Source organism: Rosa chinensis, chromosome 6 (genome assembly GCF_002994745.2).
Source record: "Rosa chinensis cultivar Old Blush chromosome 6, RchiOBHm-V2, whole genome shotgun sequence".
In the NCBI taxonomy this organism is placed as follows: domain Eukaryota; kingdom Viridiplantae; phylum Streptophyta; class Magnoliopsida; order Rosales; family Rosaceae; genus Rosa; species Rosa chinensis.
In genome coordinates, this window is record NC_037093.1 from 57748970 (window position 1) to 57775676 (window position 26707).

Sequence of the window (26707 nt, forward strand, 5' to 3'; positions counted from 1 at the left end):
CTCATTCTTAAATTGTTCTTGTAGACTACCTTTCCACATAGTAAAATTAAAAGCAAGATACCTACCAATTACCAGAACGAATTCGACTTATGCATACGATCCTAGCAATCATTATATACATCTTTATGTTGCATTCATTATGAAACAATATTCAAACAGAAACTTCGTTTGCTTCCTAGTTCTTTGTAGGCGTACTTTTTCTAAGGAAAAAAAGAACTAGGTTAACTTAGGAGGAAAAAGTTACAAAAATGACTGGGGCGAGAGAGGCTCGAACTCTCGACCTCAGGATAACTCAGAAGCTATGAGACCTACGCGCTAGCCAACTGCGCCACCGCCCCATGTTGATTGATTATTTGACTCAAAATATATATTTAAAAACTAGAGAAGACTCATAATAGTATAAAACAAGAGAAGATATAAAAGGTCCTACCGGGAGTCGAACCCAGGTCGCTGGATTCAAAGTCCAGAGTGCTAACCACTACACCATAGAACCGAGCTGATAGTAAATTCGTAATTGTAGTATATATTTTTTTGTCTTTTGATTTTTTTTGGTTTTTATTTTCATTTATATTTATTTTTTTATCTCTCTCTTTTGATGAGAAATACTTCACAAAGCCAACCGTTTCTTAACGAAAACCTCAATAAAGTTGAAGTTTTTATTTTTATTTATATTTATTTTTTTATCTCTCCCTTTTGATGAGAAATACTTCACAAAGCCAACCGTTTCTTAACGAATACCTCAATAAAGTTGAGGTAGTGAACAAACATATATATTGGGTATTTAGGGGTACCCAGTAGAAGGGAAACAAACTCTGCTTTCATAATGAAAACTCTCACTCTCTCTGTTGATTTATGTGCAAAATCAATCAAAGAAACAACACAAATTAGAAGATTAGAAACTCTCTTTTTTTGCCCTTGTTTTTTCATTCTTGATGAGTATTAGTATGCTGAGGATTCATCTCTCTCTTGCAAGCATGGAAGAGATCAATGCCGAGAAAAGTATTCAGCATGTTCATTCCAAACATTCCCAACAGCGCAATAGGCAGTTCCACTCCCCTTCCAAATTTATGAGCATCTAAGATGAGCTTGGCGGTGATGAGAATGTGAGATGCAGCCCTTGCCAAAGTGAAAGTCACCCAATTCAAAACCCATTCTGCCTTGACAATGTTGCTCTTAGCGTCACGAACACCTGCCATTCGCCGAATTTTCCTCACATGCAGAAAGATAGAGTGCAGCTGCATCATTAGAAATGTCAGAATCAGTTTCATATACAATTGGCACGACTACCACATTGAGATTCTAAAGTCTCCACATGAATATAGGATTTTCAACACTGATTTGAAGTTGTTTGGATAGTGAAGTGATTGATTTTGCGGAATCTTTTACGCGTATGGATTGATTACTAAAGAAAAACAAATCTTATTCATTTCAAACAACAGACTTTAAATCTAAATACTAAAGTTAAGCAGCAGTCATCAATAATTTAAACAAAGTCAGAAGACAGACTCTCCAGAGTTCTGATTTGGAAACGGCTTTAGTGAGAAATGACAATATCTGTAGTAGGGACAAATGGCAGTCAGTTAGAATATTGGTAAAGGCAGCGGATTTAACAAACAGGGTATGAAAGCTTTGGTCAAAGTCATTAGTCTATATTACCACAATACACATCAATTTGAACTGATTAGAAAGTGTGAAGAGACACGACCAGTTACAGTTATGGCTGATTTGACCAAAACTAGTGTTTCGATAAACCAAACCAATCAGACTGACATATCCAGATATCTAAACACTGGATTATTACCAAATCAGAAATATGAAAACAATTCACAAAGGGAAATAGAAGCATTAAGGAATGAATAAAACATACCTCACAAATGAGAGTGAGAATAAGGTAATTAATGGTCACATTCCGATACAAAGCAAGAGTGAAGCACATGAGGAGCAGCAGATGATGCGCTAGGATGGAAGGGATAAAACCACTATATAATCCGTAATGCAGCATATCCCACTGATCGTATGCAAAGTAACCGCACGAGAAGCACAAAGCCTGGTGTGCCCACGCCCAAGTACCTCCAACCAACTGTGAGTGCTCAAACATCCCACCCGAACCATTTTGTAACCAGTGATTAACCAAAATAAATACAACTGCAGAAACAGAAAAAATTCAAAGTTGCATCACATAACTAAACACTGAAACTAATAATGGAAGACATGCGGAGGACAATCTTCTTTTTCCCCAGAAAACAAGTTGTTTACTACGATCGAATTAGGTATCAACATCCAAGACCAAGATTTTACATTTCAAGTTCCCCAAATTACTAATGCAAGTGCTTATTTTTCCTCATAATCTATTACCCAATTGCTCAAAGACTTGGTTTCAGAATGAGAGAATCAGGAAAGCACACACCTTGTAAATCTACATAGTAAATATGCAGTGATTATCATTTCAACACTGAACTGGGTATTTAGAGCTAAAGAGCTAACAAAGCTAAAATGGTAACTCAAGCATAAATATTCAAATATCTTAAACCCAATACCAAATACACGCACCATGACAAAAAGACCCATGAAGCATACACAACCACCCATAAAAAAAAAATCCCACTAAAAAATTTCAAAAAAAAAAAGGGAGTGAGAGAAAGCAAGAACAAACCAGAAGCGGAGGTAATAGAGGAGTGGAGGAGAGAGACGGAGGTGTTAACAAAGAGAGGGTCACGGGATACAAAGCGGCGACAGACCCAGTTAGCCAATTGGTAAAAGCCACAGCCGGCGATAATATAACCCAGCTCCGTCCGCCGGTTGAACAGAATCTCAAACCAAACAGAGACGAACCAGAGCAGCAGAGTCGCCAAGAAGAAAGCCCCTGACTTTTCCTGCGTCGGAGGCCGTGTCCTCCCCATTAATGATCACCACTACTGGCTCTGTTTCTTTTTACCTCTCCTCTGCTCTGCTACTGTTACAGCGTACAGCCATAGAGGAGAGCCGTAAGAGGGTGAGAGCGATGGAGATATTTTGAGGGTATTGATGAGTATTCATTACTGTTATAAACGATGAGGTGGGAAGTGGATTCAATTCCGTTATGTTCAAGTTATAATTCAACTGGACTCCAATTTCAGAGACTGATTGCGCCGGTTTTCAGGAGATTGATTGCTTGGGTCGCCGACTAACTTATCATCTTCGTGTATTGGGCTGTCGGTAGTGAGACCCTGAGAAGCAATACTGCTCCTGGCCCAATTAGAGAGTCTCAGGAATATTGGTCAATTGGTAAAGAAGTTAGAATCCCACATCCAAAACGGATTGTTTTGTTTTTATGTTTATAAAGACCGGTTTTTATGTTTTTATTGCCGAGCCTTGTAGCGGGGGCTTGTAACTAAGCAGGGCAATAAAGTGATTGGTGTGTGAGTAGTTTGGTCTGATGAGGTGTGGTTGTCTTGGTTTGTTCACTTCAGTGAAGTCATACTAAGCACGCCCTTACCCTCGGGTTAGAAGGGTCCCCCATCTGATAAGGGTGGGTAGCAATTGCAATTGCAATTTCGTCTTCGACCAAGTCATCACAGTACACATGATTGGGGAGTTGGGCTTCGGATTCATTTCCCACTGATCAAGCAAACATTACCTTAGCGTGCTATCAGGAGTTGAACCCTCACACCACAATCACTTTTTGTTGCCTCACCCACCCCACTTAAATTATCAATTATCTCACACGAATACACAATGCAATTAAACTATAGACACGCGAGTTTTGTTGCCTCACCCACCCTACTTAAATTAGTTTTATCAATTATCTCACACGAATACACAATGCAATTAAAATATAGACACACAAGTCTGAGTTGATGCATCAATCTCTTGTAATATTTTAATACCTGTAAAATGTACAACATACACAAGTGTGTTGTGTCCGTGTTTTCCATGTTCTAGCACTTTGCCTTCGCAATTTTGGCTCCTCCAAAAGTGTGATAGATCATGGATATTGCTTGCTTCATGCTTTCCAAAAATGCAATCTTGTTACTCAAAAGCCACCCTAGAATTCAATTACAAGAATCTAAACAACAAACACACAACACTAGGCACCACACACTAAGCAATCACTCACTATTGTATCACCCATTTTGATCAAAGTAATTATGCTTTATCATATTGGATTAACGGATAAGATTGCAACAAAAAAACCCACAAATGAAAATCAACACCAACCCCAAGAGGACCAGCACCCACCTCACAAATACTTCAGAAATCTAACTCAAAGACAAACGACGCTAAACGTGGATAGGTAAAGAGATATGTTGGCCGTCCGAGCTGGCAAGATAAGGGCCCCACTCAGTGCCAGGTACTCACAGACACTAGCTCCCATTATGTGGACGCAGAGCTTGCCACGTGTGCAACAATGGCGTCCACGTGGCGCGCCATGGGAGGAGGACTGAGATCGCGGGGGACTGTAGCCACTTATCAATAGAAACTTCAACGATAAATGTCCCTCACTAATATGACTCAACGTTTCTCTTTCTTTCTTTCTTTCTATCTCTCCCCTGTTCTCAATGTTGTGTCTGTCAGCTTCAAACGCCATGAGCATAGTTGCCACAGCTGCAGCTCTGTCTTTACCTATCTCTTTTTGCAGATCATCAAAGCTTAGCACCAAGAAGGTATGAAGATAGAGCTCACTTGCTTAGTTTCAATGAGTTTGGATGACTTATAAATGAAATAGTTGTTTTTTTCTAGTTGAAATGTGGCTTGAAGTGGTAGCTAGAGCTAAGTAGGATGGTTCTTTGGTTTGTTTTTGTATCTGGGTAATGCTCAATCTAGTAATTAAGTCATGCTTCATAAGAAAAATATGCTCTTTTTGGATGAAGTTTTAAACTTTAATTTTTGGGGCACATGCTAAGTTTAGTTAATTGATTGATTGGTTAGGAATTTAGGTTGGTTCTTGCACTTGCTAATAGTTGAGGGAAAAAAATTTATTTAGAAGAATTAGGGATCAAGTTACTATGTTGGTGCTTAGATTCTTGGGATTGTTGAATTTCAGGGCGTGAAAGGATTTCGGGTTTTCGCTGTGTTGGGAGAGGAGTCAGGGGTAGATAAGAAGCATGCTTGGAGCTCACTCTTTGATGTGGAGGATCCAAGGCCTAAAAATCCAAAATTAGAAGGGAAGGTCTTGAAGGCAGCTCAGGCCTTGGAAGTTGCTAGATTTGATATACAATACTGTGATTGGCGCGCTCGACAAGATGTGCTAACAATCATGCTCCTCCATGAAAAGGTAACATTGCTGATCTTAGTAACTCTTCAACTTCTTAGACATTACTAGATGGTCATGAAATCCATTATTTAGTTGGAAGTTCACTGTTAAAAATTGGGAATCTTAGTCTCAAATATGGCCGTGCAGGTTGTGGAAGTTCTAAATCCTCTTGCCCGTGAGTACAAGTCTATTGGCACCATCAAGAAGGAGCTTGCAGAGTTGCAAGAAGAACTAGGACAGGCTCATAAAGAGGTCTGTAAAATTAACTTTCAGAGCATATAAAATCTTTGTAACTTACATTACTCGGAATCACCTTTAATCACAAAGACTGATTAATCTTAGACCATCCAACTGAACAGATGCTTACTTCTGTGCATTTAATCCATGAATACCGACAGGTTCATATCTCTGAAGCAAGAGTTTCTACTGCTTTAGATAAATTGGCTTTCATGGAAGAATTGGTGAATGATAAGCTGTTACAAGACGGGAACACTACTGATGCTGAGCAAGCATCCCCTTCTCCCAGTACTTCTACACAATCTTTGGATGCTGTAAAAAGGAGGAGGTCTCGGAAAGGCTTGAATGTTTCAGGTCCAGTTCAAACCTACCATCCCCGATTGAAGAATTTTTGGTACCCTGTTGCCTTCTCCACTACCCTTAAGGATGATACCATGGTAAGCTGCTCTCATTTCTTCTTCATTAGCTCTAAAAGCAGCAGTGTGCAGAGAATAAAAAGAAAAACATACATGATTAGAAACAATATTATTAATCTAATGATAAAGGGATTTAGGCTAGCAAAATAATATCATCTTCTCGTTTTCATTAATGTTAGCAAAATTAGGTTAGTGCCAAAGCATTTTGTTGGCTCTGCCATTACTTTGATCATTATAGGAAATGCAACAGTAGTAATTGAGGAGTTTCCCTTTAAAGCATTTGTTGTCCACTACTAGTTAGTTACTTTGTGGATGTTTTCTAACAAGAGCATTATCACTTTTCCTTTACAGGTTCCAATTGATTGTTTTGAGGAACCATGGGTTCTCTTTCGTGGAAAAGATGGGAAACCTGGATGTGTTCGGAATACCTGTGCACATAGAGCTTGCCCTCTTGACCTCGGTACAGTAAAAGATGGCCGTATTGCATGTCCATATCATGGTTAGTGCAACCTTAGAAAGACAACTATTTGCATGTTAATGACTAATCTCGGTCAGTATTTGCTAACGAAAACATAACTCTATTATAAGAATCACTAAGTTAGAAATTTTGTGGTGGATAAATCTCAGGATGGGAGTACTCAACCGATGGAAAATGTGAGAAGATGCCATCCACAAAATTACGCAATGTGAAGATTAAAGCATTGCCATGTTTTGAGCAAGATGGGATGTTATGGATTTGGCCTGGTGATGACCCTCCGTCAGCCACTATTCCTTCTTTACAACCTCCTGCAGGATTTCAAATCCATGCTGAGGTATGCTAATAGATTCATTCTTACTCTCTTAACTCCTATTAAAGTAGCTTAGGGATTGCTTACTTATGTGGAAGTGTGTTGTAACAGTTAAATTGGTGTTTTTTATTTGACAGCTGGTAATAGAACTCCCAGTGGAACATGGATTACTTCTGGATAATCTTTTAGATCTTGCGCATGCTCCTTTTACTCATACGTCCACCTTTGCCAAGGGATGGAGCGTTCCGAGGTTTGTTTCTGTTTTATCTCATGCACACAATCTATCTGTCTCTGGAATTTCTTCTGTAGCTATGTATCCAAGTAGGGAAGTAGTATATAGAGAGCATTGTTACTCTAGACTTATTTTCATGTCTCAGGAAATTACAACTTAATGTTGTGAATAATCTGATTTTCAGCTTTGTGAAATTTTTGACACCTGCGTCCGGCCTGCAAGGGTATTGGGACCCTTATCCTATTGATATGGAATTTCGACCACCTTGTATGGTACTCTCAACCATCGGGATCTCAAAGCCGGGAAAACTAGAAGGGCAGAGTACAAAGCAGTGCAGCACGCATCTTCATCAACTTCATGTGTGCTTACCATCTTCTAGAAACAAAACAAGGTTACTATACAGAATGTCACTGGATTTTGCACCTGTACTGAAGCACATTCCTTTCATGCACATTTTATGGAGGCATTTTGCAGAGCAGGTAAATTGAATTGTTTCTGAGAGAATCATTCATTTCCATAGCATCTTCCTCCAAGACGCAAAATCATTTTTGTTCAATTGACACAGGTTTTGAATGAGGATCTAAGGCTTGTCCTTGGCCAACAAGAGCGCATGAACTGCGGGGAGAATGTCTGGAGTTGTCCTGTAACATACGACAAGCTAGGAGTGAGGTACAGGCTATGGAGGGAGGCTGTTGAACAAGGAATTAAGCAACTACCCTTCGCAACCAAATCAGTTTAGATTCACATTTTAAACCAAGACTGGACTCCCTTCCTTTTTGATCATCCTCTGGAACGAACCCGCATGCTAGAGTGGTCTATTTTGCACAAACTTGCAAATAAAATGATCCACCAATAACTAACAAGGGCATTTTGTTTGGCATTCGTGGGCTCGATGAAGCCTTGAACAAACTAGTCCCACGGCGACTCGGCGGCAACTGTTAATTGATCGGAGAGAAGAAAGTGGTATCTGCATAGAAACCCCTTGTAAATTAGAACAACCTGTACACCATTTCCAATTTTTTCCTTTTTATTATGTGTACAGTGTTCATATACCTGCTTTTTCATACATGCCTTTGATTGTTTCCCAGTCTTACAGGACATGTAATGTGTGCTGCATTTGTATCATAACATCTCTCTTCAATGAAAATCCAATTATTTCATACCCTTTCCATTTCTTGTTAGATCAACAATCCAAAATCGCATGAATCCCGGAAATTCAAACTTCTAAGCAATATGGCAAACTCATATTTATTTCAACTTACAAGGACAGATAGAGAATTATAGTCTACAATCCACTCTGAAAGCCCTAACAAGACCCTAACAGGTGAAACTGCATTTGGTCTCACAGAGCTGAGCCACAATATGGGCAGAAGCTGAACTCAGACTCCACCCTCCGATCACAAAAACGACACCGCAGCAGCTCCTCCGCCGTGGAATCATCCCTGGGAGGCGGGAGAGGATAGCTCTGAGGAAAGAAGAGCTTGCAGTTGTTGCAGTGCATCAGAGGCTCTTTCCCGGGCCACCGCCACACGGGGACGAAGAAGAGCTTCAGCACCTTCTCGTATTCCACCAAATCCGCAGGCGACCTGCACACCATGCACCTGCCCGCACCGGATTGCAGCACCTGCCGGACTTGCTGCTCTAACCCTCCAGCAAAGAAGAAGAACATCTTTGTTTTTTACTCTCTGGTTTTCCTCCTCTTCTTTGGTTTCTCTTATTGGGAGAAAAGGCACCTCTGGAGGTTTCGGCAGAGTTCTGCAGGTGAACATCAGCTTCGGGCCGGAATCTATGTTTTCAGGTCCAAAACAAAAACTATAGTCCAACCCAAACAAGAGTATGGTTCACCAGCCCAGTTCGTAAATGTAACCCAATGGTATGAATCAATTAGGAAAGAGGAGTGGAATTCACATTCCCCGTTTTATGATCCACCCTCTATATTTGTTGGTAACTACTAACTTAAATTTGTCTTTTAATGAGAATTTTAACCAAAAAAGGAAGAAAGAGTATGAATTACAAATTAGAGCGAGTTAATATCATTGTCCTTAAGAAATGAAAGTGAGCCTACAACGCTGATAGAAGACTTGGGGGAGCTGGGTAGTATGACGTGATGATCACGGAAGTTGTGCGGGCTGTGCTAGCCATTCCAACCTCCGTCTTTGGCATTACATATGGAAGCTGAGGCATTGAGGGCAGGTCTATTGCTGGCTATTCACCAAGGCCGGATGGATATTGAAATGGAGACTGATTATGCTATTTTGGTTTATGCCCTCAATAGGGAAGATGATGATTTATCTGAAATAGGTCAGATTATGGAGGATTGTAAGAGGTATGTTGAATACTTTTCTTCTATTCAACTCCGACATGTATATCGGGAAGCAAATGGTGTGGCCAATCGACTAGCACACCTTGCTAGTATTAATTACTTAGATGAACTATGGTTAGGTGAGAGTCCTGTTATTATTCAAGATGTTCTCTATGTTGATAATTGTTATTGTTCACGGGGCATTGGTTTGATGTCCTCCCCGTTGTACTCTTCTATTATTATAAATAATAATATCAAGCGTGGGGATAAGTCTCCTAGTTAGGCTGGGTTCCAAACCTCATTTCAAAAAAAAAAAAAAAAGTGAGCAAAAACGCAAGCACTTCTACTTTTGTTTTGAGAAGTGAAATATCAGAATTTATAAGCTTTTGAAATTGAATCATAACATGAGGGAACTTGAAATCTCATAAAGCCTCCTATAAATTGTGGAGGATTGTATACCTCAAGTCGATGACTGATGCCAAGGGAAAATTATGGAATGGATAAAAGGAAATGTGATGGTCACATTTGAAACTTCTTCCTGTTTTCTTGGCAATGTTTTCTGTCACAGGAGCAAAAATGGATGCTCTTGCCACCGGAAACAAGTACTATACATACAAATTTTACAGGAGGAAGTCGTTTCCTAGTCAGATTAGGAGATCTTCCCATTAGAGCTGATCGTCTGCTGTGATCATCTTTACTTTCTGCACAATATTACATCAATGTTGACATTTTCAATATAACTACTTGTTAGAGGAGATATCTGCTTGTTGAGGATAGAAAAGTATGAGCTTTTTACCGTAATAAAAGTTGCAGGATCATCAAGAGATGTGGAGCCTAGAACAACTTCCCTTTTCAGCTTCGCTGTTAGCTTATGGCAAACTCTAAGCTGAAATTTTAATAGAGGGTCAATAAGTTTTCAATCTTACCGAATATGAAAGTAAGAAAACCAATGATCCTCATAAGTTTATCTAATTAGGACAAGGGAAACACTTTCATACCTCTGATCTAGTAGCTCCGCCTACTATAACTACAAATATGCGTTTGCCCATCTTTTTGAAATCATTGGATGCATGCCTTAATACTCAGCAAAGGAAGGGCACAAATAGTTAAGAGTTCTGATTTTTATAGATAAGGTTTTTCTCAATGTGCAGTGAATCAGATTTAAAAAACAAAGGAATATATATAGTCCAAACCGTTGAAAAGAGTAATGACAGTTCAAAATTATGAAATGAACTGAACAAACAACACTGGTGCACAGCACATACCAGAAGATTGAGTAAGCTAATATACCTTGAAATCCCATCTCCAGAAATCCCACGCTGGGCCCATGTCGGTGTCCGTCTTGATCTTATTGAATGAGCCTGGGGGGATTGATGTAAAGTTGGGGTTGGGTCATTTAGACATGGATAGTCTTCCTTGGACAGTTCACCTTTGCTAAGCTTTTCTATTAGTTCCTGAAAGAAGATAAAATTTGGTTGGATATGGTAGTTCATAATGCAGTAGCTTCATCCATTCGAACTGAGTTGCATGATGGACTCATCCATCACGATTTATGAATATTATTATAAAGATGGGGTCCTCAATTATCCTCTTTCTATATACGATGCTGACTAGGTAGGTAGCAAGCAATGTTATACTGAATTATGCAATTTACTTTTGATATTTGTCCATGGCAGATCTAAGAATTTAAGTCCTATGCTCAACTCTAGCTAACTATAACAGCACTACAATAAAGCAATCCCATGCACATCCTAACACAGAAGTATACAAAGATCTTACTCTTGACTAGCAGAGAGAACCGTCAGCAAGATCTAAGCTTTTATTTAGACAAGTCAGCAATTAGTTGTGTTCTTATTAAGGTTCTATATATTAAAAACATAATACACAGGTGCAAATTGTTTGAGGTTATATTAACTTCAAATAACTAGTATAGACATGTATCTGAAACTTAAGACTTGTTCTTGTGATTTGAAATTCAAAAGACCCAAAGCACCATGGTGGACAAATTAACTGACAAGCTACTTTATATTTGGTTTTATTGCCCCATAACACCATACATGGAAGCATTACCACAAACCAGCTTATGCGATCATTGCTTATAAACTTAGAACTGCATAAAGGAAGCCAGCTAAAAGGTACCTCTATAATGGGATAAAAGCTCGAAAACTGCCATTTTTCTTCACTTGGACGTTCTTTCCTAGACGCACAATTCTTCTGATTATTGCATAACTGCTTGTTAGATATTGATAAACCAAATGAATAAACTCAAGAATTATCTGTGAAGTATATTTACCTTGGTAAGATTAAAGTTCCGAAAAAAAATTCCTGATGAGCTGTTTCTGTTCTCTGATGATCCCCCAATCAGTTTGATATTATTCACAGCAGACATATCACATGGTGATAATTTTGCCAACTAAAAACAAAGAACATTCCCACAAAAGTGCTCAGTACTAAGTGTCTAAGACTAAGATTACATATGCTGACTCACCTTGCATGATACCAACCTTCATCAAATTCTCTTGACCCTCCTCACCCTCAAATTTCTCAGGATAAATGGCAGCAAGAATCATCAACAAACGTAACTTATTTTCGCCAGTTGTATCCTGTTTAATAAAGGTGTGTTTTAAAAAATATAAGGTGATTGATGTCTGGTGAGCTCATATTATAAAATTTCAAAACTTCCTTACATCTTTTGTCCTCAGAAATTTGATCACATCTTTCATTCCCGCATATCCAAAAACAAGAGCTTGCTCCAGCTGCGCAAGCTCTCGAAGCCCAAGCTCCCTGCTAATTGAGTGGATTTTCTTTGCAATCTGGAGTAAAAATAAAAAATTTCCTAAGCAATGGTTGCTATGCTCAAAATCAACAGCATAAAAATTTCATAGCCATTTAATATACTATCATTCCAGGGTGAATGTTAGTCAATCCCGTCATTTGTTTATTTAGTATTCTGTATATAACAGAGATTTTGAACTACTTAGTTGCTTCTCTTGGTTAGGAAAATATCATACTCAAAGACGGAATTAGACTTTCCAATGGAATGTTGGCAAAATAAGACTAGAAAAAACAGACTTCGAAAAAGATTGGGGATGAGCAATTTAAGTGACATATCTGAATGCATATAAGCCAGCCATAATCTATTTAACAGCTTGAGAAGCATGTTCTTACTTAAGGATGTTAATATATAACTGAATTTATAAATCAACTCAATATATGCTGTCTCCATAAAACTTAACTTCTTATATGGTTTTAGCCAAAAATTTAATTTTCAACATTAAGTTGCTGTTAAATATTTATGAAGACGTACAGACACTTCAAATGGTACTCTATCAAAGAACTAACCTCTGAATGAAGGGAAAGCCTGTCCTTTTGTTTGCCATACTGTGGTAATGCTTGAGTTATCTTCTTGAGTTCCCTCGTAGATCGTTCATGAGATCCCCAATCACTATTTACCAGAGGAAATATTACCAAACATAAATTTCAACACAATCATTTTTATAAGAATTTGAGTTATAGGACCACCCAAGGTGCAGCTTATTGGTTAAATCAAAAGAGTTTTAAACAGCAGTGACTAATTAAGCACCAAATAAGAAAAGTAACTGCTAAGCACTAAATATTTATAAGAAAAGTGTCAACCTTTAGTCTACTTGCCAAATACTTTTATACTTTCAATTAATTAATTCATCATGGACTACAGAGACTTCTAATTATGGTGACTTTGCATAACCACACTCTCTGTTGACCACATACAGGTCACTAGAGAAAAATCCTAGCTCTAATGAAATGCGCAAGATATGGGGCACACATTCCTGAGTCATGTAACAATGACTTGCAGAAATGTGTCAAATACTAATGTCTTTGATAAACACACCCCAAGATAAAGTGAAGATGAAAATCCATCCAAGCTCACTCTCTAACGTCTTTTGATAAGTTTCTTGATTTTACAATGTAGTACATAGCTATCTTGATCAAATTACTATAATACTTGTTCAGTTGTTTGTAATTGACTTCAAACCATTTATGAACAAATTAAAGTACTTCTTGCAATATGAATTAAAAGTACAGATAAAAGTTGTGCACCATTGCACTTAAAGCTATCTTCCATATTAAGGAAAAGAATTGAAATAGTTGCTCTGAAAATCATGAACTGGTCTATTGATTACAGAAATTATTTAAGAGAGTATACACAAACCTTGAATTCTGCAATTGTGCTGCCTTATTATTTGAAAGAAAATTGGTCAGTTTCTCATTCAACCGTTCACTAACCTGACAAGGTCCATTTGTGATTAGAAAAAAAAAAAAAAAACAAAAGACAGATGAATTTATGCATATGAAAAACCCAACAGATATGTATGCGTAGGCACAGGTCTTACCTCTGCTATGTGTTCATGGCGAAACTCAAGCCAGACAGGATCATGCTCCTCTAGAAGAACACCTTTCTTGTCAGCCAGACCACCAGTTTTGCTTGGAACCTGCATGTACAATCCCATGTTTCACCGTCCATAACTGCAAAAAAGAAACTCTGAAAGACATGTAAATGAAGGGAAGGGATGTTACTACTGACCTCAAGCAGATATCTATTTCCTTCCATATTTAACAAGTCATGACACATGGCATCATATGTCCATTCATGTATGACCGGTGCAATCTGAACAAACACAGGCCAATTAAGTATATGCAAGGGCAAATTAAGTATGATATGCTTATAACAAACACAGGACATAGTCAAAGACCTGATCCACAGATCTGTCAAGGATAAGCAACTCGCATGATTCTGTCACAGGGAAATTTGGAATTGTATTTTTATATTTTATGAGACAATCCCAGATCCCAGCAGCAAGCTTTGTAGGAATTAAATCAGGAAAAGTGGTAATCGTGGTGGCATCAAGCAACTTAGCAGCTCGGTAGCGCACAATAGGAAATTCCTATGAAATTGAATAAACAGATACTTGCTTCAGAACATTTTCACAAAATCTTCAATCAAAACTCTAACATCACTAAAACATCTACCTTTAAAGAAGCAAAGACTGTGGCAATACGTGCAGCTATCTCATTCAAACACGCTATACCTTTGCATGAATCCTCCTTGTCCCCATAAAGCTGCTCTAAAGCCCTCTCATTGTTGGTAACAAAAACCTTTGCAAATAAAATAAAATAAAATAAAATAATAATAATAATAAATAACAGATATCAGACACAATTGGCCTACTTGTTCAAGATTAAGCATGCTATGCGGATCATTGAGGAGGACATAAATATAGATATATAGAATGAAAACAAGAAGCGTGACTGATATGTATTCCAGAGGAGATTGCTATTCATGTTGAACCTCTTTTATTCATTAAAGTTTATATAAATTTGATGCTAATTATATCTATAACTACACATGCACAAGTCTTTTTCACAGGAAATCTGCTGGGTCAGAAGACTGGCAATCTAGCTGACAACGAGATTCTTTAAGAAAATTTAGGCCTAACTGGTAGTAAATTAGTCCCATCTACTAGTCTCTCAACTCAAAATTATTGATGCATCCGTCGATGGATTTAGTTTATCCATTACAAAGTAATGCACAAGTTTTCTTTATTTTTAATCAGATAAAGTATTTGGAGGACAGAATGTTTATACTCTTTCATTTAGGGGAGGTGGCTGTCAAAGAAGGAAAAACTGTGCATCACTTTAGAACCACAAAATGATGAACCTAAATAAGGGAAAAATTATATAATTCAAACACATTATGGCATCAGCTAGGAAGACAAAAGACCTCTAATGAACGTGAGTAAAAAACCAGAAAACATTATTAATCGTGTTAAATATGTTTAGCTCTGCACTCAAATTCCAAAATGATCGATCACGAATAGTTGGAAATATAAGGTTCAAAAGAGCCAAATTTAACCCTCATCCTCTAACTTATATCATTTAAACCTTCTGCGGTGACTAATTGTTGACAAATGGATAATGTATATATATGCATGTGTGTGTGTGTGTGTGTGCAGTCATTTTATATATATATATATATATATATATATATATATATATATATAATGACTGCACATAATGCATATGAGATTAAACAAATTGAATGAACATACCTGGCTGTCTATAGCAAAATACTCCAAATTCATCTGCATGTTCGTTCAAAAATAAACTCAGCTGATACATATCCTCTGAACATTATCAATCAAAAAACAAATATTTCACAAGGGAAAGAACGACAACCTCACTCAATGCAGATATGCGACTTAATACACTTCCATCCTCCTTGATGCGACCAACCAAATCTTTCGAAATAGGTGAACTGAAGAAAATAAATGCCCTTGGGGGAGGGGGTTGTAGTCATTGGAATAGTCAGACTTTCTATATGATAAATCTCCACAAACAACTAGGACAAGAAAAATTACTGATACTTCTGCACATACTTCCTGTATAATGATGCTCTTTCAGACATGTCTGACAAGAACAAGTTAACACTGCAAATTAACCGCAGAGAGAGAAGAGTGAGAGTTAACAATGTGTCCATTGATAGTAACCACTTAGAAATATTTGTAAATGGGAAAATTTCCCACTTTATGTTCTAGTCCGTAAACCAAAAAGGAATAGGGAGCACTTGTTTCAGAAAGAAAGAGAAGAAGAACATATCTCGGGGAAACATGTGCCTAACCGTACAGTCTAAACCCCAATGACCACTAATAATAATAAAATAAACAAGTACAAAAGAAAATCAAAACATAAATGTAACTGTGTACAGGGTTGGAAAGTAAGTGGAAAAATTGGAGGTTTGCTGGGTGTTGATGAAAAATTTGACTCCCACGGTCTTTTCAAAATCATACCAGTTAGTTAGGAACATTGAATCGAAAATTAACCCAAAGAGTACGAAAGGAATTACTTCTTTTTGGAAGGCCGGATAAAGTATATTGCGTCCATGTGGGGCATTGGCTGCCTTTTCTTTTCTATGCGTTCAAGCACTGCAGGAAAATATGAATTCGTTAAAGTAACTTGTAAAAATAAAACCAACAATAGGAAAAATATTTATGTAATAACCATTATAGCATCGAACCATTACCCCAATGGTTTTACATTGGACAATACCTCCAAGACTACAGGACACATATATAATTAAGTAATTTGCAACATCTAGATAATCAACTATCATTGCAGTCACCATCGCGCACCTTCCATGGGCATTCCACAATGAAAATATTAGGATCACACAATTTTCAGAACTGCCAAAATGGAAGATGCAATGTATTTGATATAAGTAGTCAAACGTGCAGCAGCTCGTATACTGTACACAGTTAAATAAACTGTGACTGACAGATAAACAGAGAGAGAATAACAATATTTGCAGACTATGACAAGTACTCAAATAGATTTCTCTTATTACAGCTTAATGCAGCATAGATTGAGCATAAAACTGGTATCAAGGCGACACCCAAAGTACAAAAATTTAGCAGAGAAAGTCCTCTTACATGAAACACCCTCTTCTGTAGTATCACTGACTGTGCAAGTGTAAGACATTATCGTAGTAGTAAGTTCATCCATGATAAGTACCTACAGAGAATCACATATGTAGATTCAAGAAACACAATGAATTGAAATTTCATGTAAACAAAGAGAACACCATCACAATGAACATTGTCAAATGCTAACAATTGAAAGAAAGGACAAAACTAATCGGCAAGAAAGTAAATATGTGGGAGCTTATTATGGTGGAAATCATAAAAAAGACTTAAAAGAGACCACAAGTGTTTACCCAAAAGAAGCATCTTTCCATACTACCCCAATCTCATCTATTACAGAGATCCTTCATGGCTTGACCAAATCTATTCCAGACTACTTCAAACTTAGAATAACATTAACAGTCCTAATATTGAGTTAAGATTATCAAATACAGACGAGATCCAATATATCCATATCACATAGGAATCGCCTTTTCAATTGTGTAAACATCAAATTACAAAATTTAACAGACAGATGCACCATAGATGTGTGTATACATACAAAGCATGAATTAATCCTCCAAAACATATATAAATGTACGTATGAATATTGTAAGTATGTATATATGTATGTGTGTGTCTATATATATATATATATATATATATATATATATATATATATATATAATACCAGATTTCGTACCTTCCATTGCGTTGAGTCCCCCCTTTTGCAAGACCCAAGCATCTCATGCAATAATCCTAAATAAACAAACAAAAAATTTGTCAACAAACATATAACAATTACAAGACAGCCAAATACAATTATCACATTAAATATATATATATATATATATATATATAAATAAAAAATAAAAAAACTCTACGAAGTTGCCCTAGGTCGTGTAAATTGCAGCACATCTGATCAGTTCAATCATAACACGTACATCCGGTAACAAATTGCAGTCTTCACCATTAGACTGACACCATTAGGAGCTTCTACATACTACAATTCTCCTAAACTAATCTTCAAAATTATTCAGTTAAAAAAGAATGTTGAACTAATTAGGGTACAAATTTATTTGCTTAAATGATAATATAGGCCATTGAAGAAACTGAAGTCCATAGAATAAGGAAAACGACAAGTAGAGAGAACTCACGGTCGCGCGTTATTTGTCTGAAATTCTTATATGATGACGAACCGCCGGAGCTGGAGAACGGCATGGCCGGAACTTTTTCCTAGGTCGGAATCGGAGATAGAACCTGGGTCAGTGGCGGGAGTAAACAAAAAGTTACCGTTGTTTTACTATTGGCTACAGTGATTATATGAGATTAAAAGATCCTCTATCCCCTACATAAAAATTTGACACTTGTCTTTGCACAAACCCAACTTAACCGCCGTTTACTCCTTTATTTCTTTTTGAAAACGAGCAAAACAACAAAAAATAATCAATGAAATTCCAATTGGACATAATTATCATGATATTCTCAAAAAAAAAAAAAAAAAATTGATGATGAAACTCCTGCTGAGGTTACTGCTTCAAACTAAAAATGGCAAGGCCGATCACGAAGCTGCTCAAAAATAACTTAATTAGTTCAGAGGAGGAGCGTGATGAGGAAGATAAACCTGCAAAGACTCCAAAGAAAAAGGACTTCCCCTCTGATGGTCAATCAAAATCCAAAAAGAAAGCTACTACTGCAGTCGTTTCACTTATGCTAGATATACATACTCAGTGCCAGAGAACCTCGATCAAAGGCTGAAACGAACAAATTTAAACAGTTTCATTAAATTTTCTGAAAATCCTTCATCTTGAAACTAATAAGGACCGAAGACTACAGAAATATTATCTGCTGCGATTATATATATTGAATGCAAAATTATGAGATTGAGTTGGTTGGTTTAAAATGCAGAGCAGTCGGTTGAAACTGAAACCGATGTGGTGTGGCCGTGTGGGAGAGAAAATGAAATTATTTAGAATCACCTGAATTGAAGATAAGATGATCATGAGATCGAGGATCGAATTCTTGGATGGGTGCGTCGAGAGGCAGAGGCCTGAATAAACCTAGCCCTAGCTGTTATAAAATATTTTATGTACTAAAAAAAAAAAAAAAGGGTCATGAACGATCACCAACAGTACGTAGACACGTAGTAGCAGCCGATGTTAGCAACTTCGATCTTAACCTGGCTACACCTTCTTTTGTCTGCAAATCCCGTGCTTTTCAAGTAAGCACCAACTCCTGTGATCCAAAAACCCCGTATCAGATGATGAGGCATTGCCAAATGCCAACCCTAAGGACAAAAGGAAAATAATCCTTGAAATTGCTTATCTATGTCTCTAAATTGACCAAAAATTAGATGAACAGATGAAGACTGTCTTTCATGGGTTACCCAGAAAACAGTTAAGATGGAACTAATCAAATAGCCAATACAAGAATTTGAGGAAACGTCAAGGTATGATCGAAGAAAGAAAGTAAAACAAAAATATGAAAATTGACCTGGAAGGTGAAGAGAAATAATGGAGAAAAAGTGAGGAAACAGATAGAGATAATAAAAAAGGGTGATAAATATCTACCATTGCAGATCCTTTTGCACTGCGTTAATTTGTGATGTTGACGAAGACGGAAGACGCAGCAAAAAAGAGACGGAGAAAAGGAGTCGTTTTCTTCTTTTTTGTTTGGAGTGAACGACCGTTTGGTTTGATTATCTGCAAGGACAGGTGTCAAATTCTTATATAGCGAATAGAGAGTTTTTTTTTTTTTTTTTTTTTTTTCAGATGAAAAAAAAAGAAGAAGAAAAAATTACAAAACAAAACCCCAAGAACAACAACAACGAGACCTCATCAAAAAGCCCGCGGATCAAGTGGGCCGATGGAGGCCCGCCGGCCCGGAGGGCTTTTAGCCCGGCCCGGCCCGTCAAAAAACCCGCAAAAGCCCGCCTTGGTGGGCCGAGGGCCGGCCCGCCTAAAGCCCGCAAAAACCCGGCCCGGCCCGTAGGCCCGGCCCGCCAAAGGCCCGCTAGGCCCGGCCCGTAAAAGCCCGCTAGGCCCGGCCCGTAAAAGCCCGTAAAATATTATATATATATATATATATTTGTAGTTATGTGTGTGTGTGTTTATAAATATATATACACACACACACATAGATATATATATATATTTGTGTGTGTTTATATATATATATGTGTGTGTGTGTGTGTGTGTGTGTTTATATATATATGTATATATATTTATATATGTGTGTGTGTTTATATATATGTATATATATATTTATATATGTGTGTGTGTTTATATATATAATATATATATAGAGATATATATATGTGTGTGTGTGTGTGTGTGTGTGTGTGTTTATATATATGTATATATATATTTATATATGTGTGTGTGTTTATATATATGTATATATATATTTATATATGTGTGAGTGTTTATATATATATAATATATATATAGAGATATATATATATATATGTGTGTGTGTGTGTGTGTGTGTGTTTATATAGAGGATATATATATAGAGATATATATATATATATATATATATATATAGAGATATATATATATATATATATATATGTGTGTGTGTGTGTTTGTTTATATATATAATATATATATAGAGATATATATATGTGTGTGTGTGTTTATATATATGTATATATATTTATATATGTGTGTGTTTATATATATAATATAATAATATATATAGAGATATATATATATATATATATATATGTGTGTGTGTGTGTGTGTGTGTGGAAGTTCTTATACTTCTATTATTCTATATAGAATATGTGCATATATATATATTCTACATATCGGTAATCGGTTGACCAATTAGATCGGGTTCAAAACTATGGTGAAATTGACTAAATTTTTAACCACACTCATAATTTATTGTAATAAACTCATCCAACGGTCGGTTTTTCTATTTTCTTTGAATTGATAGGGGTTGCTCTTTGGAGTGTATGATATATAAATATAGGTTTATAAGAGTAACTAAGTTTGACCTAGTTGATCGAATTCGAAACAATAACGAAATTGGCTAGATTTTCTACAATCACCATAAAACATTACAATCTCTCCATCGAGCGGTTGGTTTCTCCGAATTTATTTTCTACTTCATGGTTGCTTTAGAATGAACCTAAACAATTTAAATGCAATGTATAAGTCATACAACTAAAGGAATAAAATTGGTATACACCAATGTGTTTGTAATTAAATTTTTTTTTTTTTTATCTTATGTCCACGCACATCCATCGATGGAATATATACAAACGTGATGTGAAAAAATAAGCACGTTTCGCGGTTGCCACGCCATCGGTCAACCAATAAAACATATAAGTGACTACGGTTGACCAATCCGATCGGATTCGAAAATATGGTGAAATTGGCTAAATTTTTTACCACACTCATAATTTATTGTAATAAACTCATCCAACGGTCGGTTTTTTCATTTTCTTTGAATTGATAGGGGTTGCTCTTTGGAGTGTATGATATATAAATATAGGTTTATAAGAGTAACTACGTTTGACCTAGTTGATCGAATTCGAAACAATAACGAAATTGGCTAGATTTTCTACAATCACCATAAAACATTACAATCTCTCCATCGAGCGGTTGGTTTCTCCGAATTCATTTTCTACTTCATGGTTGCTTTAGAATGAACCTAAACAATTTAAATGCAATGTATAAGTCATACAACTAAAGGAATAAAATTGGTATACACCAATGTGTTTGTAATTAATTTTTTTTTTTTTATCTTATGTCCACGCACATCCATCGATGGAATATATACAAACGTGATGTGAAAAAATAAGCACGTTTCGCGGTTGCCACGCCATCGGTCAACCAATAAAACATATAAGTGACTACGGTTGACCAATCCGATCGGATTCGAAAATATGGTGAAATTGGCTAAATTTTTTACCACACTCATAATTTATTGTAATAAACTCATCCAACGGTCGGTTTTTTCATTTTCTTTGAATTGATAGGGGTTGCTCTTTGGAGTGTATGATATATAAATATAGGTTTATAAGAGTAACTACGTTTGACCTAGTTGATCGAATTCGAAACAATAACGAAATTGGCTAGATTTTCTACAATCACCATAAAACATTACAATCTCTCCATCGAGCGGTTGATTTCTCCGAATTCATTTTCTACTTCATGGTTGCTTTAGAATGAACCTAAACAATTTAAATGCAATGTATAAGTCATACAACTAAAGGAATAAAATTGGTATACACCAATGTGTTTGTAATTAAAATTAATTTTTTTATCTTATGTCCACGCACATCCATCGATGGAATATATACAAACGTGATGTGAAAAAATAAGCACGTTTCGCGGTTGCCACGCCATCGGTCAAACAATAAAACATATAAGTGACTACGGTTGACCAATCCGATCGGATTCTAAAATATGGTGAAATTGGCTAAATTTTTTACCATACTCATAATTTATTGTAATAAACTCATCCAACGGTCGGTTTTTCCATTTTCTTTGAATTGATAGGGGTTGCTCTTTGGAGTGTATGATATATAAATATAGGTTTATAAAAAATTAGTGTCTTTAAAAATTTATTTATCAATAAATTAGTATCTATATATAAATATAGATTTTTTTTGGTACAATATAGTTATATAGATCTATTATCTTTGGTTGTATTTGATCATTATCCATTGAATTTCCAAAACTTGATTAAAAAAAAAACTTGTGTCTTTAAATATTTATTTATAAATAAAGCCCGCAAGGCCCGGCCCAAAAAAGCCCGCAAGGCCAAGCCCGGCCCGGCCCGAAAAAGCCCGCAAGGCCCGCTTTATATGGACGGGCTTGGATCTTTTGATTTTTAATAAAGCCCGGCCCGGCCCGGCCCGCAATTATTTAAAAATATGGCAAGGCCCGGCCCGGCCCGCTATGAATGGGCCGGGCCGGGCCCGGCCCGGCCCGTTGACGACCCCTAGAGAGAATATCACCTGGTCCCACCAAATAATGTCTTGACACGTGTCAGATCACATAACTAGAGCCAACTTCTTTAGGTAATTTTTAGCTACTCTGATATCATAGGGTGGGCGTTATACAACTGGTCTTCATCTCGGCCATTACTCATTGAGAAAATTTTCCCGATTCGACGAGGAGCAATGAAACTTTTCCAAAAAAAAAGGGACTAATGCTATGAAAGTTGTTTTTCATTTCAAACAAATTTTCCACTTTTGGGAGGTTAATAAACTTGGAATTCACAAGTTAAGGCAGAACATAGACATATCCGCCTCATATTAACCACAGCCTAAAATCAGGACTACAAGGCATTTACTGTTCACAGATCGTACTAGAGAGAATGCATCCAGACTTTCTCCACATCATGACAACAACCCAAACTTGCGACTGAATTTGCCACAAAGTCAGCTTTGTAGTAAATGTGTTTAAAGTTGATCCTCTCAAACAGTGTCGAACAACCATATATCTCGACAATTCAACTCAAATTGAAGCCATTAGTACACTTCACATGTGAAAACTACATTTGTTGAATGAAACTGAACCAAAGTCGATGAATCTATAGATCATCCTGAACTTTTAATGGATGGGTTGTTCAGACTTCATGCTGATGTAGTGTTGTTGTCATTTTGCAAATACGTAATGTCGTGTGGAGATTCCAAAAATCTGAATGTTGGCCAAGAAACTAATATGATCTAGGAGAAAACAATCTAATTCATTAAAACAGGGGGCTGGGAAGAAAAAATAAATTTGTCAAGAAAAAGGTTCAATTGAACTGTCACTGTGATTTCCATATTGACCCATACTAAAAGGCATTTTCTTTCAATAAAGGAAAAAAACCAAAATTGCAAATCTGCAAAGCCTTATTGAAAGGAGCTTGGCACAAAAGAAAAACTGAAAAGGCTTGGAGAACATCTTAAAACTCACATCTTCTGAAGTACTCACTGATTTTGTGTAATTCAAAGGATGTGCAGCTTTGGTATATACTAAACCAGTGAACCTGCCCATTCTTCTATACCAAAGCTGCACATCCTTCTTTTATTTTCTTCCTTTCAGGCCAACGGAAAAAAGTGTGTGCAGCTTTGGTATATATGCTCCAGTAGAGCTGGGTAATAAATTATGTGCATTGCAACACGATGTTAGCTACTGGAGCATACATGCATGCTACAGATTGAACATGCTTGACTTATCTGTGTGTTATAGAACTGTTGCAGTTCTTTGTTGGACCAAAAATCAAACAGCCAAAACAAGATGACTGAGATTCCTCTGCTTCTATGGTTAAATGGACAAAGAATCATCAGAGGAGCCTAAATTTGTCCATATATTTGTTTGCAATTAAAAGGGTAATGCACAAGTATTTCCAGCTTCATCTGCACTTCACAATTATCTTTGATTCTTTGTTGTGCTCCTTTCAAACCTGATATGCTAGTTTCTGTACCAACATAGAGCACAAGTAAGTAATCATTTCTTCATAATAAAGAGCAAGAAAAGGTTGTTCCAGCTTAATGATGATGAAGTCAATGAAAATCAAATTGCAAACACATCAACCAAAATACAAATCGGTAATTTGATGTATAAGGAGATCAGTTTCTTTCCCAGAAAACACTTGAAATCCCCTCGGTTAACTATCAAACTCTGATAAATTACCATCAAATAAGTTCACAGCACAAATAATTGCAAGGAAGTATGCTTATAGCCACACATTACTACATCCGCTCTCAAATTTTGTTTAACCTCAATCTACAAATGCCAGAATAATTTACTTGTACTTGTTATGAAATTTCTCTATCAGTTTTTTTCACTTAGCAGCAATGTTCGGGGTCTACATGATCTTGTATTCAATTTCACATGCAGCACTAAATCAAAGAGCAGTAATGTTGATATATAAAGGATATATGCAATCTCAATTTCAAAATGGTTCAGCAATGAGAAACAGAATCCCTTAAATTATTTGGATGAACTGGAGAACTGCGGAAAATCTACAGAAACTAAAATGAGTTCATTGTCTTACCTGAATGGTGCTTGTCTTCTCCATCAGATATCCATAGTACCTAGCCAGTGAATTTCAGTACGATTATGTTAATCTTCAGTAACTAAGCAAAACCAATGAATGTCACGATGCTTTCTCTATACCATTTAAATCAATCAATCAGTGGTTAAACTTCACAATATAAACCATTATTTGCAATGCAAATGCTTCACTAAAAACAGGAAAAATTAAACCAGATGAAACATATATATACAGACATTCACAACGCATACACATATATGCAAATACATAACACACACATATGCATACTCATTGTATATCTACAGATATACAGCACATCGATATAAACAGAAAACAACATGAGATTTATATGACTACCTTAAGCTGATCAATTCAAACATGCCGAAACAATAACACTTGTAATGCTTACAGAAGTGATCATACCTGCATAAGAACTCATCTTGAGCTATATCAAGCACCCCAATTTCCAAGGTAGACATGTCAGATCAATGTAACAAAGCAACACCTAGCCTGTACATCCTCTGCTCCATTTAACTTTTTGATGCAGCCTTATATCCTGTAAACTCTAGTAGATGTGACATCTGCATTAACATCAATAAACACAACAAGTTAATGCAACCACATCAAACACTATTCAGCAACAAATCCCGAATGTCAAATATAGCTCATTTACCTTTAGCAATTCGACGCAATCCCAACTGGGATCATCCAATCCCAATCAAGTTGGCATCGAAAACCGGCACAACGGGCACAAGTGACTCCTCTTCAACCACTCAACAATGCAATCCTTATGATAAACATGGGAGCAGGGCATGCGTATAACCTCCAACCCAGTGGAAAACTCCTCCAAACAGATACTACATTCATTCACCACACTCAAATTCTCAACCTTGACCTTCTTCAATGCCGCAATAGACGACCTGGTGGCCGGAACCGGATTAAAAACCTGCCCAGATTCCCAAATAGCCCTTTCAATCTGGTCATGGTCATCATAGGGCGTGACAGCCACAACACCCAAATTCAAAGGGACCGCTTTAGGCTCATCAGGGTCCCCATTTTCAAACTCAGTGGCAATCTCCAAAGCAAAGGAGTAAACTTGAGGGACCAAAGCCTGAATGAAGTCCAGGGAGACACCTGTCCCAGAGAGAATGGTGTTGATGGTGTCATGGGTATGTGTGAAAAACACGTTACAGGGTACAAAGAAGGATTCTTGGATTGAGTTCAAGGGTATGAACAAATCTTGGGGGTAGTACAATTGAAGCTGATGAGTGAAGTGGAGGTTAAAGATGAAACAGTCGCAGGAGAGCAACTGGGTATTGGGGAAAGCATGGTTTTGTTCTTCTTGGCAGATTGAGTATTGGTAAAGGGTCTCCATGGTCAGGAGTGAAAAGCAGAGAGAGAGCTTGGGATTTAAAAAAAAGCGTGAAAGAACAAGCAAGTGTGAAAAGGTTGTATGCAGATTTGGGGGAATTTGATGCCAGTGTTTGGGAGGATTAGCAAGGTGAATTGTGTGAATTTATTTTGCTTAGTCCAGTCGGTTTTGCTTTGCTAGGCTACCCAGGTTTCCAAGTAACATCACCTAATTAACAAAGTTGGCACCAAATTTAGCGAAAAAACAAAATCAGAGAAAATAATTTTTTTTTTTTTTTTTTTTTTAAGTTACATACCCAAAAAAGATATGAGCTTGGCACCAAAATTTATTGCTTCTTGACTATGTGTGTGTTATTTATCCATTTTTGTTAACATGGTTGGTTGATTCATCATTGCAGTAATTATATACTGTAAGAAAAGGTGCGAGTGAAAATTCAGTATGAGTATTCAAACTTACTAAATCTTTTGTATTTTGTGATTCTTATTGCGGTCAATTTCAGTACTTGTAATCATACTATTTGCATATTAGAAAGATGCTTTTTGAACATGTTTTTCATGAAGCAAACATTAATACACACGATCATCACTTATGGTTTTCGAAGAGATTATTTCGTTTCCTCTATCTTTAATCTTGAAACGTTTGAAACTTGCAATGATTTGATTCTAACTGCAGTCCTCTTCGTTTAAT

General features: G+C 36.8%; 5 protein-coding genes, 1 long non-coding RNA gene and 2 other non-coding genes across 9 annotated transcripts; 1 reads left to right on the forward strand and 7 right to left on the reverse strand.

The window, feature by feature from the left end:
• Positions 1-253: 253 nt before the first annotated feature.
• On the reverse strand, positions 254-338 carry TRNAM-CAU. Its single transcript is given in 2 exon segments — positions 254-289; positions 301-338. It is a non-coding gene; the product is annotated as a tRNA-Met (tRNA).
• An 83-nt stretch (positions 339-421) lies between these two features.
• TRNAQ-UUG lies at positions 422-493 on the reverse strand. Its single transcript has one exon. It is a non-coding gene; the product is annotated as a tRNA-Gln (tRNA).
• A 278-nt stretch (positions 494-771) lies between these two features.
• Positions 772-3102, reverse strand: LOC112172037 (TLC domain-containing protein 2). Of its 2 annotated transcripts, none has more exons than XM_024309198.2 (3): positions 2654-3095; positions 1868-2145; positions 772-1235 (listed from the first exon to the last, which is right to left on the reverse strand). In XM_024309198.2, the coding sequence occupies exons 1-3, from the start codon at positions 2898-2900 to the stop codon at positions 924-926; spliced, it is 837 nt and encodes a 278-aa protein (XP_024164966.1). In that variant the 5' UTR covers positions 2901-3095; the 3' UTR covers positions 772-923. The 2 variants fall into 2 exon arrangements, with proteins under 2 accessions (XP_024164966.1, XP_024164967.1); XM_024309199.2 differs by lacking the exon at positions 772-1235 and adding an exon at positions 1311-1772 and having other exon boundaries at positions 1816-2145; positions 2654-3102.
• A 1376-nt stretch (positions 3103-4478) lies between these two features.
• LOC112173546 (chlorophyllide a oxygenase, chloroplastic) lies at positions 4479-8066 on the forward strand. Its single transcript, XM_024311182.2, has 9 exons — positions 4479-4643; positions 5024-5254; positions 5381-5485; positions 5632-5907; positions 6238-6385; positions 6514-6698; positions 6812-6924; positions 7091-7385; positions 7472-8066. The coding sequence occupies exons 1-9, from the start codon at positions 4539-4541 to the stop codon at positions 7643-7645; spliced, it is 1632 nt and encodes a 543-aa protein (XP_024166950.1). The 5' UTR covers positions 4479-4538; the 3' UTR covers positions 7646-8066.
• On the reverse strand, positions 8048-8624 carry LOC112173547. Its single transcript, XM_024311184.2, has one exon. It carries the CDS (start codon positions 8573-8575, stop codon positions 8249-8251), a length of 327 nt encoding a protein of 108 aa, XP_024166952.1. The 5' UTR covers positions 8576-8624; the 3' UTR covers positions 8048-8248.
• A 1044-nt stretch (positions 8625-9668) lies between these two features.
• Positions 9669-19348, reverse strand: LOC112173290 (SNARE-interacting protein KEULE). Its single transcript, XM_040509620.1, has 25 exons — positions 19215-19348; positions 18771-18879; positions 18624-18694; positions 18269-18398; positions 17802-17904; positions 17348-17403; positions 16675-16756; positions 16092-16170; positions 15625-15675; positions 15425-15521; positions 15298-15330; positions 14219-14344; positions 13942-14133; positions 13773-13856; positions 13582-13680; positions 13401-13474; positions 12551-12653; positions 11896-12021; positions 11713-11811; positions 11502-11621; positions 11348-11422; positions 10499-10662; positions 10207-10282; positions 10005-10094; positions 9669-9909 (listed from the first exon to the last, which is right to left on the reverse strand). Exons 5-25 carry the CDS (start codon positions 17863-17865, stop codon positions 9874-9876), a joined length of 1926 nt encoding a protein of 641 aa, XP_040365554.1. The 5' UTR covers positions 17866-17904; positions 18269-18398; positions 18624-18694; positions 18771-18879; positions 19215-19348; the 3' UTR covers positions 9669-9873.
• Positions 19349-22936: 3588 nt separating this feature from the next.
• Positions 22937-25225, reverse strand: LOC112173853. The gene is made up of 3 exons (XR_002925740.2): positions 25072-25225; positions 24649-24688; positions 22937-24069 (listed from the first exon to the last, which is right to left on the reverse strand). It is a non-coding gene; the product is annotated as an uncharacterized LOC112173853 (long non-coding RNA).
• Positions 25226-25366: 141 nt separating this feature from the next.
• On the reverse strand, positions 25367-26023 carry LOC112171649 (E3 ubiquitin-protein ligase RING1). The gene has a single exon (XM_024308800.1). The coding sequence runs from the start codon at positions 26021-26023 to the stop codon at positions 25367-25369; it is 657 nt and encodes a 218-aa protein (XP_024164568.1).
• Between the last annotated feature and the right edge of the window lie 684 nt (positions 26024-26707).

Bases quoted from the DNA above. Each gene is read 5' to 3' on its own strand.
- LOC112172037 (XM_024309198.2), bottom strand. From the start codon at position 2,900: ATGGGGAGGACACGGCCTCCGACGCAGGAAAAGTCAGGGGCTTTCTTC. The intron at 2,146-2,653 runs GTTTGTTCTTGC...CTGTTTCTGCAG, and splicing joins CTCTATTACCTCCGCTTCTG to TTGTATTTATTTTGGTTAAT. The intron at 1,236-1,867 runs GTATGTTTTATT...CTAATGATGCAG, and splicing joins TTCTCACTCTCATTTGTGAG to CTGCACTCTATCTTTCTGCA.
- LOC112173546 (XM_024311182.2), top strand. From the start codon at position 4,539: ATGTTGTGTCTGTCAGCTTCAAACGCCATGAGCATAGTTGCCACAGCT. The intron at 6,699-6,811 runs GTATGCTAATAG...TTTATTTGACAG, and splicing joins GATTTCAAATCCATGCTGAG to CTGGTAATAGAACTCCCAGT. The intron at 6,925-7,090 runs GTTTGTTTCTGT...TCTGATTTTCAG, and splicing joins AAGGGATGGAGCGTTCCGAG to CTTTGTGAAATTTTTGACAC.
- LOC112173547 (XM_024311184.2), bottom strand. From the start codon at position 8,575: ATGTTCTTCTTCTTTGCTGGAGGGTTAGAGCAGCAAGTCCGGCAGGTG.
- LOC112173290 (XM_040509620.1), bottom strand. From the start codon at position 17,865: ATGCCGTTCTCCAGCTCCGGCGGTTCGTCATCATATAAGAATTTCAGA. The intron at 16,171-16,674 runs GTAAGAGGACTT...ATTTTCCTGCAG, and splicing joins TACAGAAGAGGGTGTTTCAT to TGCTTGAACGCATAGAAAAG. The intron at 13,681-13,772 runs GTCAGTAGTAAC...TTGTACATGCAG, and splicing joins GAAATAGATATCTGCTTGAG to GTTCCAAGCAAAACTGGTGG.
- LOC112171649 (XM_024308800.1), bottom strand. From the start codon at position 26,023: ATGGAGACCCTTTACCAATACTCAATCTGCCAAGAAGAACAAAACCAT.